Below are 17872 nucleotides of genomic sequence, written 5' to 3' on the forward strand. Positions count from 1 at the left end.
AAACAAATAGCTTTACCATTAAGATTATTAACTAATTTGAGCAGTTCTTCAGTAATGGCAGAAGAGAAGACTACTTTCTCTCCCATGTGTGAAGAAGCAGTTTTGGTGCTTCTATGCATTGTGGAAAGTCAGCTCTACCCACAGGAGGGCAGTGCTAGATCAACTATTTCTATTTCTATAATATGCTTTCCCAGTACAGCATCTGAAGAGCTGCCTCCTTCTCCTTCATATTGTCATTGTGTATGGAGAGTGGCATACACAGCACCAGCCCTCAGAGCACTCCATGGTGACAGGGTCTTTCACTCTGTGTACAGCCTGAGCCAGGTAAAAGCTTTCCTTAGATGCAGTGCTGCCCCAAAGATCTGCACTCAGGAATGCTCAGCACTGGGTCAGGGTTCAGCCCTGGATACAAATGGCTCAGTATTAAGCCCAGCAGCCACCTAGACTTCTACCCTTGATTCGAACAACATTATAGACTAATACCACCACTGCCTGTACAGCAGTAGCTGAGCCAAATCCAAGGGGGGTGTGTGTGAGAGATGGACACTACACAGACTTGGCTTGCCTAATATTAATGTTTTTGCCCTGTTGCTCACACCAACATCAGCAGTGTTGACAAAAAGCAAGCAATGCATTTTGCTAAGTCTGAAGAGTTGTGTTTGGCTTCCCAAGGAGTTCTGCAGGCAGCTTCACAAAAGGGGCTGACAGGCTCCTGCCAATCAGGAGTCTTTGGGGAAGGGGGAAGGAGATGAAGCAAATGTTTCTCAGGTTCAGCTCAGCAGTCTTCTGTGCAAACAGGCAACCCTTGAAGAAAAGACAACCACAGAGCTATTTTGACTAAAGAACCCTGGGATCACTGAGTCTTTCTTCCTGCTGAGTTCTTGAAAGGAGTGGGAAAAATGCCCAGTGCCAGTTGGTGAAAGTAACAGTTTTGAGAACACTCCCTTTTTTACTCTACCCCTTGTTCCACTACACCTGTAAATTCTTTGCTAAATTTAGTATTTTTAAAGTAAAATCATGAAAACATAGAATTATTTGTGTTGGGAGGGACCTCAAAGATCATCCAGTTCTAACCCCCTGCCATGAGCAAGGACACTTTCCACTAGACCAGGCTGCTCAATGCCACATCCAACCTGGCCTTGAACACTTCCAGGATGGGGCACCCACAGCTTCTCTGGGCTACCTGTGCCAGGGCCTTACCACCCTCAGAGGGAGAAATTTCTTCCTAACATCTATTCTAAACCTAGTCTCTTTCAGATTAAAGCCATTTGTCTTTTTCTGTCACTCTATGCCCTCGTCCAAAGTCCCTCTCCAACTCACTCTGAAACTCATTAAGGTACTGAAAGGCGATCTAAGGTCTCCCTGAAGCCTTCTCTTCTCCAGGTTGAACACCCCCATCTTTCCCAACCTGTCTCCGTAACAGAGGTTTTCCAGGCCTTGGAGCATCTTTGTGAAACCAGTTAGTCCATGTCCTTCTTAGGATGGGGATCTCAGAGCTGGATACAGCACACCAGGTAGGGTGCCACAAAAGTGGAGCAAAGAGGCAGAATTCCCTCTCATCTGCTGGCCACTGTGCTTGCGATGCAGCCCAGGACACATTTGGCTTTCTGGGTTCTAAGTGAACATTGCTGGGCCACGTTAAGCTCCCATGTCTTTCATCTCTGCTCTCAATCCATCTTTCACCCAGCCTTATTCTTGGGTTTGCTCTGACCGACATGCAGGACCTTCCATGGGACCCTGTTGGAGTCCATGAGGTTCTCATGGGCCCATCTCTCCAAGGTACCTCTGGATGGAATCCCTTCCCTCCGGCTTGTGCACAGCTCCATACAGCTCAGAGATTTGCTGAGGGTGCTCTGTCCGTGTTCGTGACGAAGCTGTTAAACAGCACCAATGTCGATACAGGCTCCTGAGGATGACACATCTCCTTCACAATTTCTAATGTTAGAATTACTGGCAAAGATTCCTTCTCTGTTCCCTACTCCCCAGAAAGCTCAGCAGCCCCTTAGCAACCCGTCCCAATCGATGCCCACTGTCCCCCTGGGACCACTTTCCCTTCATCTGTTGAAAGCAGGAGACCGGTTCTTTATTAAACCGGGACCCCACCGTGCTTTGCCGCTACGCTCCTGCCCTCTCCTGGGCAAAGGGATCCTCGCACCGCCTCTGCCATTCCAGGGAATTGGGGGGAAATCCCTGAAAACCCCCAGCCCGGCTGGCTCCGCCTGCTCCCCGCACACCGCGACACGCCGGAGCTCCTGCACGGCCCGGCCAGATGGCAGCGCACAGATCTGACGAGGGCCCTCTAAGTATTTGTTTTGCTCAAGTCCATAGGCGCCTTTTCAGACTCTCAGCCAAATTTGAAGAGTACCCTTCAGAGAGCTTGGCTTTATCACAAGATTTCTTAGACCTCAAACCGAGTTTATATAGCTGGTTTGATTTAGCAGAAGTTCCGAGAACTCGAGGGGTTTTACTCCTTTTTCCTTGTGGATGTGAACTTCAAGATTAAGGGGAAAATCACTCAAGGTAAGTAAAACCAAACAGTGGAAAGATCAGAGCTTGTCATATGTCTAATTAAGAAGGAGTAGTGAAACATTAAACACTCACTAAGAAATGTACAGAGATTTCAAAGTTACCAGCACACCAGATTTATCTCTCCTGGAGAGATCCCGTGAAGGGAAGGAGCTAGTGGGGCTTCAAACTCTTAATCTGTTAAATTAGGTATGTTGGAAACATCACACTATGTCTGAATAAAGGCAGCCAGATGAGCAACAGATGGATTTTAAATGCTCCTAGAAATATTTGCACATTTTTTCAGTGTAGGATATCCTTCAAGAGCTGGTCCTAGCAGCTCCACCACACCATCAGTGCAACAGGTAGAGTAACACGAGCAGCCACAAACTACTCTGGCAGCAACAGCACGACTAAGGGAGTGCTGAGGACTTGTAACATTGGAGAGTTCCTTCAAACCTTGTTTTTGAAAACAGCTTCCATAAATTGTAGCTCATGTTAATCCCTTTCCAGTTGTGAGCTGTTGTTAGAATGTGTTTCCATGTTTTGAGTAGTGGAGGGATATTTTTTTCAGTGGGAAACTACAGAACAAACCAAACATTGTTGGTTCTTTTCCAAACAGCATTTTTCCTTCCTTTATAATTTTTTAGCTAAATGCACTGACTTGCTGAAAAGAGTTAGATCTACCTAGCTCTTCTTGTCTTAAAAAGTGACTGAGAAAATTCCAAAGAAAATGAAACCCAAGCCAAAGCCTATTGCCATCTTCAAGTTAATTTATATAGGGCACAAATCCTCCTGAAGCAGATTAACACAAAATCATTCCCCGTCTTCGGCCTGTTAATTGTGTTCAATATGTCCTACTACTGAAAAAAGCCAATTTGATTTTAAAATCAGCAAGCAAAACAGAAAAGCATAACTAGGTATGCTAGAGCTTCTAACACAGCTTCTTGGCTCCCTCTATGCAATAATAATAAGATTTCTTCTTAAGTCCTAAGTTTTGGCTCATGGTCCGAGTGCCTCTCCACAACGTCCCAAAGTAGATGGTGCTAATGCCATTTCAGTTCACCGTTTGGCACTGACCGTGCCATACTCACAGAACATGAATAACAACACAGTGAAGCCCTCTGTGTCTGCACGCTGCACGTGACGCTTCCCGAAAGAGGCAAAGAGCTTTAATCTCAAGACTGACCAAGTAGTTTTATGCATGTAATCAGTGAAAGAGAGGTAGATATGACTGGATGATGTCTCTGCTGCCCTGTACCTCCAGCCTCTTTCATGCTGTGCTGGCTTATAAAGGACCTCACCAGTACTACATGACCTCAGCTCTCAGCTAAACTTTCACTTCCATGCCAAAAGAATGCAGGCTGCTTCTGCCACATATCCTTTGATGCACCATGACAAGGAAATTTTACAACATAGAGTTGCTCAAGCTTAGATCCAGCCCTGAACCCAAGCCCTAAATCACCTTGATCCTGTGAATGCCTTTAATCACATTGCACAGGCTAGACTAGAGGATTCCTTAAGATCCCACACAGTCTTATTTTCTTTGGTCCTTCTAATTTCTTGTTGTATCAGAAACTTCTCCCTCCAATACAGAAGTTCAGCCTTTTTGGCAGCTTTTTCCAAGTTCCATTAAAGCTTCCCAACCCTAAATAAAGTATAGTTGATTTGGTGCAGTCAATGGACTGCAAAGTTCTGTAATTTAATTTATTGTTCTTTGCAGTAGTGCAATTCCCCTTGTAGAGCCCTAACAGGCAGATACTCTTCTCTGTCCCGATACTGCCTCATCTGATAACAGCAATAGGCAAGGCAGATGGATGCAACACTGTGCCCAGAGCGTGGAGACAATGTCAGTCCTCCACAACACAGAATGGGAGGGCAAGAGGGTGCTGAATGTTTCACATCCTCTGCTTGTTTCCTCTCAGATGTATTCAGAGCTGTGTGATCAATTCAAGGGTTTTTTTTAATACTAGAATAAAGAAACACAAAAATCTTCTTTGAATACCTTGGAAACACCTCCTTAGTATAACCTACTGTGAGGCAGTTCCAAAAGTGAACATTTCACCACATGGGTCAGGAGTAAGCAGACAAAACGTGCCAATGCTCAGTTAAAGACTACTGTGCTGTGCCTAGGCAAACTGAATACCCTGCAAATGTTTGTGTCTTTGAGAAAGAACAATGAAATACCACGGAGGTACCAAATAACCCAACTACAAGCACATCCATTTGTTTTTCTCCGAGCAGACAAACACCAGGCAATTAATGGGCAAAGGGCTAAATGAACCCTCTGAGTTATTTACTGCAGGAAAGCAAAGTTTGAGATCCCTGGCACTGCTCCAGACTTGTGCTAGCAGAACTGGTTGCCCTACTCCTCCAGTAAAAAAACAGGGTCTGCAAAATAGAGTGGAAGACAGGCACAGACAGGAGGGAGGGGCTGGTATTTGGAAAGTGCTTCAAATCTTAGGCTCTGAAGAGTTAAATCAACCAGAGGAATCTTAAACAAACAAACCAAACAAAAATCAAAACAACAAAACAAAACCAAAATAAAGCTGAGTAGCAGCCTTTACAACAAAAATACGTTTCTAAAATTAATGAGATTTTGGTAATCCCCCTTTAAAAATTGAATATTTCAATTTTAAAACGTACAATGACTAAAATCTTCATAAATATCCTATTAGGAAATTTCTGATGCTGTTTTAGATTTTCCATTGAAATACAGTGCATGGAGGTTGCCATAGCTACCAGCAAATTTTTAAATAACTTTTTCGTCAGAGGAGCTGCAGTATCCTACAGAAATGAAGATGAATTGGGGAAGCTGGAAGGAGTCTGACCAAATTCAAGCTCCTTATCAAATTACTCCAAGATTTTCATAAACACAGCTTAGAAACTTTTAATATGGGTTCTGGTTTTTAGAGAAAATATTGCTCTTTGTCCTTTGACAGGACACCAGGCAATGCTGTCAGCAGTGCCAGAGATCTCAGCCAAGAGAAGAGCTTTGTTTTCATGCTGGAAAACATAAAAACTTCCCCTGCTAAGCTCCGACCTGGTATAAGTCCCCAGGCACCAAAAGATGTGCCACAGCCTTGGCTTGCTCTGAAGGGCTTTCCAAATGAACTGCTTGCCTGGCAGCAGTGGGCCTAAAAATGCCCTAAGAGCCACAGATTTCTGTACCCAGGAAAAGCTCTTCCTTGCCTGAGTTTGCACAGGAAAACACAAAGGAGGAAATGTGAAAAATGAGTGAAGCTATAAAACACTGGCTGGAGGCTTTTGTGGAGTGATTGTGATTTAGGTGGTCCTGGCTCCAGTGGTGTTCAGTGCTTGTTGGGCATCAGGAGGCTGTTTCTTCTTCTGTAGGATCTCTCCCTGGCTTGAAGAGGCAGAGCAATGTTCTGTGCAATAGTGTGAGCAGAAAATAGACATTTCTGTACTATGGGCACCTCTTCAGGGGAGCCTCCTTTCAACCTGTAGTATTAACTATGGCAAAAGTCCTACAATACTTCAAATAAAATTATTTTGTGCCCTCAGGCAAGTATGTTCCTGTGTCCCAATCCATAAAAAAAAATAAAGATTAAAATTTCTCAGAGGAATACCAAGAGATTTAATTCCACCAAAATGGTAATTGAATTGCTATCTACAGAAGGTGGAAATGCTTCACTGGGTTTGGTTTTTTTCCTAAATGACAAATGAATTATTATTAATGACACTTATGAATCTGAAAAAATATCTCAGTGATAACTGGTTTTATGCACATTGCTTCATTTATCTACAACCTGCTTTTAAGAGGTACCTCCATAGCACAGTGAAGGTGCTTCCTCATGCCAGGGTGGTGATTCTTGAAGGCTCATGTTGCTCTGCCATCACCTGCACAGCAGAGAAGCTTACAGGCAAGCAACAGATATTAATCCATATAGACAAATCTTCTGGACAAGGTAATTTTATTTAAAATGTGATTCTAGATTCCCTTCACACCTTGAAATGAAACAGCTTCCTTTCCCAATGACTGGAGCTTGTTTGTTCCAAAATTCTTCTGGGATAAAAGACAAAGAAAAACAAAGAGGAACAAAGTCAGAAAAAAAATTAAAAGTTAGAAAAATTGAAGTTAGAAATGCTCTCACATCAGATTCTTCTAACAAATTACATTTTTTTTACTAATTGCAAGTAATCAAGGAAGTGTTCAAGGCCAGGTTGGATGGGGCTTGGAGCATCCTGGTCTAGTGGAAGGTGACCCTGCCCATGGCAGGTGGTTGGAAATGGATGATTTTTCAGACTCCTTCTGAAAACCAAACCATTCTATGATTCTACAATTCATAGGTACTGAGGCAGTTTAAGTACTATCTTTAGCACAGGATAGATTTTTTTTTTTTTTTAAGGTGGAAAAGTCCATTATTTTAGAAATTAGATACTTCATGGCAGGGAGAAACATCTCAGTCACTCAGTGAGATCCTGGCGCAAGACTGTTCAGCTGACTTTGCCCAGCATCCCTCTCCACATTAGCAGTAAGTGATCAGAAGGTGGAAAAAAAAAGGATGACTACCAGAAGGACAACCTAGTAAATACCTCTTATACTATAAGTTATAAAAAATTCTTTGTCAGTGGAAAAATAGGCTAGCACAGCAGAGTGAGGAAGGGATGCCAATAAGCGGAAAATTCTGTACTGGTGTGCATGTATCCTGTCCAAGGGTCAGACCTTCTTGTATATCTTTAGGCATTAACTTTTCTGATGTAAAGGGTTTTTTTTCAAGGAAAGAAACAGAAGATAAAACAAGCACAACCTGCTGTATGGTTGGGCTGCCAGAAAAAACAGATTGAGAGTCACTGCAGACTACTGACCTTAGTCAGCATATTGTGACTCCATAGCTTTTCAGCCCTGCTATTTCTTTTCCAAGGCAGATGAGAGGCTCGTCAAAGCTGTAGAGGCACATGCATGCTCACAGTGATGTGCTATTTCTCTCAACTGTGCAGACATAAGGATTACTGAACCCGACAAACTCATCATTTTCCTGGAAGGAAAAAGAGATGCACTCCAAAAAAGACCATCTGCAAGAGTTACCTTATCCTGGAGTATCAAAGAGCAGGCAGTGCAGAGCCATCTTCAGAGGAGTGTGCCTGTTTGGAGATGCCTGAAATAATCTACAGAGAACACTTCCCTGCAGCCTGCATTGAGCCTCTCCTAAGCATGCACAGGGCAAGGCACACACAGGATTAGGAAGAAATGCAGAGGCTTAAGGAGAGGATGATGGGTGGGAGGCAGCCAAAGGGAGGTGTGGTCAATGCCACAAGGCACCTTCTCCCCTTACCTGCAAAGTGAAAGAAAACAGCACCCACAGACCAGGTACTGCTGCAGCTCCTATCTCTGTACTGCTTTGCTGTTTGTTTCCATTTTGCTTTTGAAGTAGTTCATCAGGCCCTCCAGCACAGGAGGTTTGCTTTTTTCACCAGATTCAAGCATTAGCTTGAAGCAAGGAGAAGAGAATCTTGGGGGATGAGCTAAAAAAATGGAAATACAAAAAACTTCAAGAGATATGCCTTGAGAGTGGGATCAAGGACCTAGAAGTGGGGACAGAATAGCAGTCAAGGGAGGGGAAGGCAGCAAACTACACAAGCAGTATGGTAACACTGGGACACGCTCCTATAAGAAGTAGTATATAGGTGTTTGTCTTCATCTGTTTGTTGTGAATAGTAAGCAGAAAACCACAAGTCAAAAGCAAAAAGCATGCAAGAGAATTCAGGGCTTCTCAATTTTAAGTGTTCAGTCTCAATTTGTTCATCTGCAAAATGCAGGTAAGTCCTGCTGGTCTGCGAGAGCTGTGCCAGGGGGATTCAGCCCATTAATTTATTCAGAACAAAATAAAGAGAGGGAGATCTGTGAATAAGCACCAGAAGGTGCCACAGATCAGTTTAAAAGAGACAGAGAGTACATCTTTTTAGGAAAAGCTTTTTTTGGTGCCAAAAAGTAGCTTTTAATCTATACCAGCACTAAAAAAAATCAGGTGAAGTCACCTGAATGCTTCTGTACTGAAAAATAAAGTGAAAACACAATTTCACTTTGGAATGAAACATTTGGGGCAACAGATAAATCCTCCAGAAGAGATGCAACCATCAGAGTTGGGATGCCTCAGCTTCTGGTGGTTGCACATGGAGCTGGTAGATTCAGTAAAGATTTAGGTCCATTAACGTACCCTGACATGTTGTACATCTGACAGAACCTTAGGAAAGGAGCCACTGAGTCATTTTACCTTCAGCACTGTGAACACTGTGACATTGCTTCTGTGTGCAGGCTAGGGGGTGTGAGATGCAGGCTGGGCCATCCTGAGACTGCCCCAGTTAGAGTGAAGCAGAATAAACAGGTGTATTGTGAGGCAGCAAAGTGAGACAGACAGAAGGTCATCTTGGTTTGAGACCACACAGTAAAAATACTTTCTATCCTGCTGGAAAGGCACAGCACTGTCAGTAGGACAGCCTGGGACTTGAAGACTTACCTGGTTTAAATATATAAAGAATACCCCAAAAGAAGATGCCTTGCCATGAAGGGCAAGCAAGCCTCAAAGGCAACTACAGTAGTCTGGGCCTAAGGAAGAACACACTGAATGGTTGGTCACTGCAGGGTTGAAAGGCAGGCTTGCATCTGCTTTCAAAATAACTCTGTACCTATTCATTTTAATCTGTTCTCTCACCAAGTAGGAACTGTAGAGCACAGAAACATCCAGGCAGCTGTGAGAGGAAAAAGACTTGAGAATAATGAACTCTGGGAACAGATTTTCCTTCACCATTTTCCACATGAACGCTATGAACAGAACATACTCTTGTTCAGGACACAAATACCATCTAATTTTTCATTACACACAGGCTGTGAGACAGTTTCCCTACATGAAAAGCCACCATTCATGGAGAGCTGGAGCCCAAAGCTAGACAGGTTTCCTGACTTTCACCTGGATACAGCCAGTTCCCATGCATTTGGGAAGGTTCAGCACCATGCAGACACAACCACCAAGTTTTTGGTAGTGACATCCCATCTGCAGTTTACCAAAGGCATGATGACCTGGTGTATGAGCTTGTAGGATGTGAAGAATCACACTCTGGGGGTACACACACAGCTCTGGCCCCACCCAGGGTACCCCCTGGTCCCTTCAGTGAGTACAGTCACAAGCACCAGCCATCACCAGAGTAACAACAGCCCTGTAAATGCTCCCTGCCTACATGATATGACAGCGACTTGTTCACCCCTCTGTGTTTTAACTACTTAAGCTTAGTTTGAGACATCAACAGTGCTATTATTAGTTCATGTTCTGTCACATAGATGGGACTGCAAAGACTTCTGTACTCCTTGATTTCATCCATGGCCTTGTTACCACCATGCACACATTGCCTTCGCTGCATCACTGCCCAGAGGCTGGGATTCACAGTGAAGGAAAAGGATGAAGTTTTGCAGCTTTGGGCATCTAGTAACCACCACACTGCCTGCATCAGATGTACTGTAAATTGTTCCATTGATCTCTCTTCTTTTGAAGAGTATGCCAACTCTGACCTCAAATTTCATTTCCTCTTTCTGACAGGGATTATACAGGAAAATAAAAAGCAAAATTCCAATATCATCCTTTGCTCTGTTTCTCCACCTTTTTTAATGGATATTGCCACAGCAGGAGCTGGTAGAACCAGTGAGCTCTTTCAAGAACTGTAATTTCTAAACTGGTGAGCACAATACATCTTAGACAGCCATAACTGAAACTCTTCAACCCCTAGGATAAAAATTTATATTAAAAGTATATCAGTATGAGGGCACATCTGTATCCACATGCAACAGGAATTAATATCTGATTTTTTTTTTTTGAAAATACATAATCAGAATGAAAGGCATATGGCAATTTTAAGCTACTTAGCTAAACACACTCTTCCTGCACTTGTGGGATTTTAGCATTTCTATGCTTTTAAGAGCTTTGTAACACAAGGATAAGATCAGTGTACATTCCAGTTTACTGAGTTGGAAAACATGTAATTTAGATGTTGGAGATTGAAAGATGGGACTCCAGAGAATGCCAATGCCAAAGTCAATTTATTGATTATAGAGCTCAGTTTATAGAGTGTTACAGCTTTGAATAGAATTTTCTACTACCTAGGTGATAACGCTAACATTTATGTTTCTTAGCAATATTAACCACAGTCTCGCATTACTTCCTTAAAATGAAATACCATATTCCTTTTCACTTCCTCTGTTACCTTCCTGTTTGAACTTCCCATGGTTTTTGCTCCACAAGAGCCAGGACGTCTGGTCCATCCATCATCTCCACAGAACTCCCTGTTCCACTGCTTAGCTGCTTTCCCATTTTCCCCCTTTCTGTCCCACCAGTAAAATTCTCTTCATAGACTTGTCTATCAATTTTTTAACACATTGCAATATACATGGTAAGCAAATCATCAAAAGCAGTACTACAGTACTGTACCAAACATTCTAACTCTAACTGCTCTAAGTAACTCAAAAATGATACCAGAAAAAAATAATTTCCATCACTAAAACAGTATTTCCATCACACTGGATCTCAAAGATCCTTAGTAAGTCTTGAGAAAAGTTTAGTATCTCAGAGATAAACATGCAGATTGAATCTTAGATCTTTATCAAAGCTGTGCAAACCATCATTACTATTCATAACGAGATCTAACAGTCTGATTTTCTGTTCCTTTCTTAGATTTTCCAAAATTTGAGATGGGTTCAGGACAGTTCAGACAATGATATCAAACAGATCAAGGACATACTTGATATATACTCTTAAACAATTCAGATCTGTAGAAAAAGTACTGACACAGAACAGTTTTCAGTGTGTGTGTACACTCCAAGCTCTTCTCTCCCACTCTTTACACATCCTCCCTATACATCATAATCTCAGTTCTGGAGAGATGGACAAATAGGAAGGGAAACCACTTCTACTGGAGCCTATAGAACTGCACTTAAAGTGCCTTTGTGGTAGAGGGTCTTACTGGATGCTTTTATCCATTGGTTACATATTTTGGGCTGAAATGCTGCAAGAGAGCCCAGTCTGAGCCACTGAAGAATATCTGAAGTACTTCAAAGCTCCACCTCCCATATGGTTAATGGAAATAATCCAGCTAGTACAAAAAACCAAAACCAATTACCAAAAGCTTCAGGAACCTCCCTCCAAGTTCATTAACTGGGAGAGATTCTCACCTCTTAAAGGTAACAAAACACTCACCCCAATAAATTGGGTGCACATTCCTTTGTCATCCTGGCATTCTTCATAATCTGACAGCAAGGACACATTAAGGCCATTTTATAACATTTTCTCCTCTAACTTTGTAGCTCATTTGAGCATAATAGGCCCACTGTGCTTTAACCTTTTCCCAGACTGCAGTAATAAGTAAATTTATAAAAAACACTTTTCTCACAAGCTTTGCAAAGTTATATGTAAAAATAACTGGGTTCTGACACACATTTAGATCCCAACTAGTTACTAAATATATATCTGTATTTAACCTGCATATAAACCTCATTACAGATATATTGAGGGGGTCATTGCCTGAGTCTCTCAGAGCACAGTATCATTCTAGGGATACTTAGGAGGGCATTATTGTATTTCTACTATTTTGCCAGCACCATTAAAACTGCAGTGAAACTAAGTTACAAGATTCATGGCCTTGCTAACCCTAGAGAGACCAATTGACTCCAGGCTTCTCATTTCTGTTCTTTTAAAGTGCTTGGCTGATGGACTGTTCCCTGTAGTCACAGGGTAAAGGCACTCAGAGGTCCTTAGTGCCCACTCTTACCTCCATTTTCCTTTAATGAGCCGATGAAGACATCACAGACACCTACACTGTGTTCGAGGTACCAAAGGCATGCACCACCACAATTCCAGGCTGCAGGAAGAAAAGCTCTAACATGGCTGTTGCCATAGCACCACCCACTGAACACAGGATGGATAAAATTAAGCTTTGTAAAAGCAAAAGCTTTCAGCATTAGCCAGAAATCCCAATGAGAGCAAAAAGCCTGAGATGAGTTCACTGTAGCAAACGAAAATAATTTAGTTCATCCTACCACTACTATCTTATTTTCTACACCACAGCAGCACACATCCCTATGCAGACAGGCCACCAACAGTCCCATGCCTGACTCACCCTGCCTTTCTGCACACCCATCCCCCCAGCCCCACAAATAAGTATTTAAGCTCCAAGAATAAAGTCCATCAAGAGGCCTGTGAATCTGGAATGACTTAATTATCACCTTTGTAAACATTATGCAAATACTTGCTTAGTTTGCTACAGAATTCTACAAGCATGTTTTAAATGGCTTAATGTGCACATATACGCACTCTGATATGGCACAAAAAGCTTGTTTGATTGTACAGAGAGATCTAGGTTCTTTATCATAGTGACTATTTCAAAGTAATAAAATCTCATTTTGCCCTGATAAATTGCCATAACATGTATGAAATACTAGTGTCTCTCCCAGTACGGTGTCCATTTGTACATACAAAGTTACTACCTAAATTTATGTTAATGTCATATCCATACTGTGTCTCATACTACAGTTCTCTGGGGCTTCACATACCAATATATCTTTACCTGTGTGGCTGCCTACCAAGAGGCCATGCAATGGTACTGTGTGATAAGTTTCAGTGCCTTAGTTATAGGCATTTTTTCTGTAAAATGTAGTCTACAGCTGCATAAGAACCCAACATACACCACCTTAGCTACTGTAAAGAGCAAACAAATTCAAAGGGATAATCCCAGAAGTACCAGCTCTAGTGCTTACTTAACACTAGATATAAAAATTGGTTCAAACCCTTGCACATTTAATGGATCAAGTTGGGCAGTGAGGGCAGAAGGAATTCAATCTATCACACACTCTAACCAGCAGGTACCAACTCCTAGATATGGGTGACATCAGTGTATTATAGCCTTACTTAGAAGCTTATCCAGGCTCTACTTTAGCTGCTTGTCAGATAACCTCCTCCTCAAAGCTCTATTTTATTACCTAATATTGGGCTCACTGAAAAAGGACAAGTACAATAGTATATAGGTTAAACTAGCCTTTATTGAAATATAGACCTCTATGAAATTTGACCTCAAAAGAAACTTCAGAACACACATTAAACATCGTAATTTGGAGGTGGCATGTCAATTATCTCATCCAGAGTAGCAAGGAAGTCAGCAGTAGATTGTAGCAAGTCTGAAAGTTAGAAATAAAACAAATAAGCTTCTCAAACTCAGAATGCATAATAATAGGCTAGCTCACAGCAAAAGCTCTTGAATAAGCAGGGAAAGATTGCTTCATTGTATCAGCTAATACCACCTAACTGAAAAGTTTGCAATGCACCACAAAAGACTGCTGGATGTACTGCTTTTCACTAGGTAGTTAATTTTCTTCACATTCAACAGTATGGGCTGTGTTTTGGAATTTTGCTGGAAGCAGTGCTGATAATTCAGGGATGGTTTAGTTGTGTGAGCATTGCTCAGCAATAGAGTTAAGGCCTTTTCTACTCCTCACCCCACCAGTGAGGAACTGGGAGCACTCAAGCATCTGGAAGGCAACACAGCCAGAACAGCTGACCCCAAGGGGCCCAGAGGATATCCCAGACCATATGGTATTATGCTCAGTAAAGCTGGGGAAAGAAGAAGGGAGGGACATTTGGAGTTACAACACTTGCCTCCCCAAGCCATCACCGCATGTGGAGCCCTGCTGATCATTATGACAATGCTGAACACCTGCCTGCTGATAACTGAATGAATTCCTTGTCTCACTTGTCTTAAATGCATGGCTTTCACTTAAGTTATCAAAACTGCTTTTATCTCAAAGCATGAGGTTTTTTTCCACACTTTTTCTTCCAATTTCTTCCCCATCCCACAGCAGGGGAGCAAGTAAGCAGTTGTATGGCACTTGGTTGCAGTTGGGTTAAGCCATAAGTCAGCAACACCACTCTGAGACAACTGCCTGAACTGGCAGTGTTGGCCAGGTACATTTAGCCTGACTACACAGTAGAAGCTGTAGAAGCTGTTTGACACTGGCACACTCATCTGGTAGGTTAGACAGCAACAGCAATTCACTGCTGTAGCCAACTAGGTTTTGCCCTAACCACTGATGAGCACTGTGTGTACTGAATATCATGCAAAGTTTCCACTTACTGTATTCCCATGAATTTTCACAATCTTCAATCTTCACAGGTGAAGGAACCATTTCCACACATCTGTCATATGTCCTTTCAAACACCATGAGGGGAACACCACACAGATTGATATTGCTTAGTTTGTGTTCTTCAGGAAGATCAAAACTCTCGAAGTCTGTTTAAGAAAGACTGTAAGTGTGCAGTAGCCTGGGAAGCTGCAACCTCCTCTAGACTAAATGAAAAGCAAGCCAATCTAAAACAACACAACAGTCTCCCCTTACGGGGTATTTACTTGCAAATACACCTTTTAGTTGTCCATGAAATACCATACACACACCCCATACTCCCTGATGGAAACACTGGACTGCCTAATAGAAGTGATAATGCAAAGCAGTGAGTAACTTCAGTAAGGAAAGCATATATGTTTAATCAACACCACAGTCTTTGGCACAGTAGTTTTCACACACTTATATCCACACAAAGAGGAAAGCTTTAAGGACACAATTTGAAGGACAGATAGAATATCTAAAATGAGCTGGCCTAAAAACAGCTTTAGACATTTCATCTTCAACTACTATATCCTACAGCAGTAGGAATCTCTTCAGTTACAAATCATCTTAGCACACGCTCTTCTGTATTCCTCTGAATAGCTGTCTACTAGTCACTGATGAACTAAGAAGCTAATACATGGTTATTTGGAACTTTTATTCCTGTCACCACAATAAAACTCAGAATAACACATCAGAGGCACAGCCATTACTGTTAGAAATACCATTTCATTCCTGTTTAAATGCTTCAGAAGCAGCAAGCACTCTTAATATTTTAGAAAGGACTCAGAAGAAATGCAATGCTGGCTTGTGTGCCACAGTAGCTTGGACAAATTCTTAAAACAGTGCCACCACTCAGGAAAGCCTTATTGCTAATTTTAATAATTATATCAATGGTTCTTACCTTGAGGATCCAAAGGAAACATATTTTCTATTTCTGGCCAATCCTCTTCAGCCACTGTATGGCAGCTTTCTAATCCAGTCTTTTTGTCAGTCTTAAAAAGAGGAAGAAACATTATTTAAGCTACTACAGAATATTTGTAGTAGCTTTCTTGAGCTGTTCAAGTCTGCAGACAAGCACACTTGGCATACTTTTCTTGGTCAGGCCTAAATTCTAATGCCTTCAACACAAATAAGATGAAGATGAACTGTCTACATGTGTGCCCTGCTTTTAGGTACAATAGTTATTTTTCTTCCTAGCAATTCTAAGGAACCCATACTTTAGATTTGTTGTGCAAACAGCACTGTTACACACAACTCTTTCAGCTATTGCCGAGCAGTGTTTGTTTACACAATCCAGGACTTTTCTGCTTCTCACAACCCCACCAGCAAGGAGGCTGAGGGTGCACAGCCAAGACAGCTGACCCCAGCTGCCCAGAGGAATATCTCATACTGCATGACATCTCAACAAGGAAAATCGATGAGAAAGAAGGGCTACCACTGCTCCAGGACTGGAGAGGCATTAGTCAACTGCTGGCAAGGAATTGGTTTTGTTTTTGAGATTTTTAATTATTAAACTGCCTTAATCTTAGCCTATTAGTTTTCTCCCATTCTCCCTTCCAATTCTCACCCCTATCCCATCAAGGAGTGAGGGAGCACTTGTGCAGTGCTCAATTATGTTAGAGCTAAGCCACAATAGCAGGTAAATAATGGAATGCCCCTCCTCCCCAGCATTAAGTGTATTGTACTCACTTTGTTCATAGTGCAAGGCTGATTTTTCTGTTTCATCTTCTCCATCTTGTTCATGGCTCCCTCAGTTTTATTCACATTTCCAAGAGCCTTTCTGACAGAGCGAGACATGACTGGAGAAGTACTAATACTTTTTTTAGGAAGTGGAGTGTTAACTTGTGTTCTTTCAGCTAAGACTTTTGCTAGAATGGGAAGGAGGAAAAAAGCAAACTTTAGCAACCCTAAAGCTTGCCTGAGTAAGTGCACATGCTGGAAAACTATTTGTCATTGAAATCACTGTTCACCATCTATAACTCATAGGCATAAACCACATTTATGACAAAAGCAAGAGTTACCGTCAATTTTTAACTAACTGATGAGCTTGGAAGAATTGGTTGGGTAAGTGGATTTATGAATAGAAAATTATTACTATTAAAACCAGTGAATAACAAAAGGTCATTTATGCCCTTCACTTGATCTCTTACTGGCTCGGGGCAGCAAATACGCACAAGATCCTGAAGGGAACTTCAGCTGACTCTTGGGGGCACGAAGTTCACCATTCTCCTGATCAACAAAGATAAGAGTTGCCATCTTCAGATTAGTAAGACTACTCTGTAGAGTCCCTGGAAGAAAAAGGGAAAACTTTTTGTCATTTGTCTCATCACAACACACTTTTTAAGCAAGCCCCATTAAAAATAACAGAGCTATCACATACTGGTCTCTAGACAAGGGGAACAAACCCCTTCCTCCCAGCATTACTCAGTAGATCAGCTGAAGTCCCTCAGCTTTGAGGGCATTATTAGTGCTCCTGCATTAGGCTCATCAGTGCCATTACACAGGTAAGCAAGCAATTCCTCATTAAAGACGTCTGCAAGAACACTCGGAATCACAGTTAGCAAGGCTGGAAAAAAAATCTCTAAAGGAGAGAGCCCAACCTAAACACCATCGTGCCAACCACACCACACAGTGCCACAATCAGCCTTTCCTTAAATACTCCAGGAACAGTGACTCCACCACCTCCCCGGGCAGCACGTTCTGAAGTCCAACCGCCCTTTCTGTCAGAAATTCCTCCTAATGGCCAACCTAAACCCCCCTCAGCACAGCTTAACACCGTTTCTTTTTCTCCTTTTGCTGGTTGCCTGAGAGAAAACACTGATTTCCACCTGGCTGCAACCTGCTTTCAGGTGATTATAGCAAGGATAAAGCCTATCGTAAGCCTCTTCTCCAGGCCGAGCACGCCCCCTCCCTCCGCAGCAACTCCTCCTCAGACTTGCGCTCCAAACCCTTCCCCAGCTTTACCGCTTTTCTCAAGGCGAAACACCTTTTGTTTGTACAAAGCAAGATTCGCAATCCCAGACCAGCCCTACGCCCGAACCCTCAGCTCGCCTCCAAAAGCGATAGCACAGGAAAGGCCGAATCCACGGAGCCCGAGCCGCTCTCAAACACGGCAAAGCAGCTCCAGTCCCAGCGGCGCCACCCTTTAAACCGTCCCCGAGCCGCCAATTGGCCCCTTCGACCCACGCGCGGCAGCTGATTGGTCAC

The 17872-nt window shown here is 42.4% G+C and overlaps 1 protein-coding gene across 2 annotated transcripts; it reads right to left on the reverse strand.

Moving 5' to 3' along the window:
- Nucleotides 1–13526: 13526 nt before the first annotated feature.
- Nucleotides 13527–17756, reverse strand: PTTG1 (PTTG1 regulator of sister chromatid separation, securin). Of its 2 annotated transcripts, none has more exons than XM_062502251.1 (6): nucleotides 17630–17756; nucleotides 16840–16953; nucleotides 16355–16533; nucleotides 15567–15657; nucleotides 14635–14790; nucleotides 13527–13681 (listed from the first exon to the last, which is right to left on the reverse strand). In XM_062502251.1, the coding sequence occupies exons 2-6, from the start codon at nucleotides 16919–16921 to the stop codon at nucleotides 13602–13604; spliced, it is 588 nt and encodes a 195-aa protein (XP_062358235.1). In that variant the 5' UTR covers nucleotides 16922–16953; nucleotides 17630–17756; the 3' UTR covers nucleotides 13527–13601. The 2 variants fall into 2 exon arrangements, with proteins under 2 accessions (XP_062358235.1, XP_062358234.1); XM_062502250.1 differs by having other exon boundaries at nucleotides 16816–16953.
- Between the last annotated feature and the right edge of the window lie 116 nt (nucleotides 17757–17872).

The sequence above is a fragment of the Cinclus cinclus genome, chromosome 14 (genome assembly GCF_963662255.1).
Source record: "Cinclus cinclus chromosome 14, bCinCin1.1, whole genome shotgun sequence".
Classification (NCBI taxonomy): Eukaryota; Metazoa; Chordata; class Aves; order Passeriformes; family Cinclidae; genus Cinclus; species Cinclus cinclus.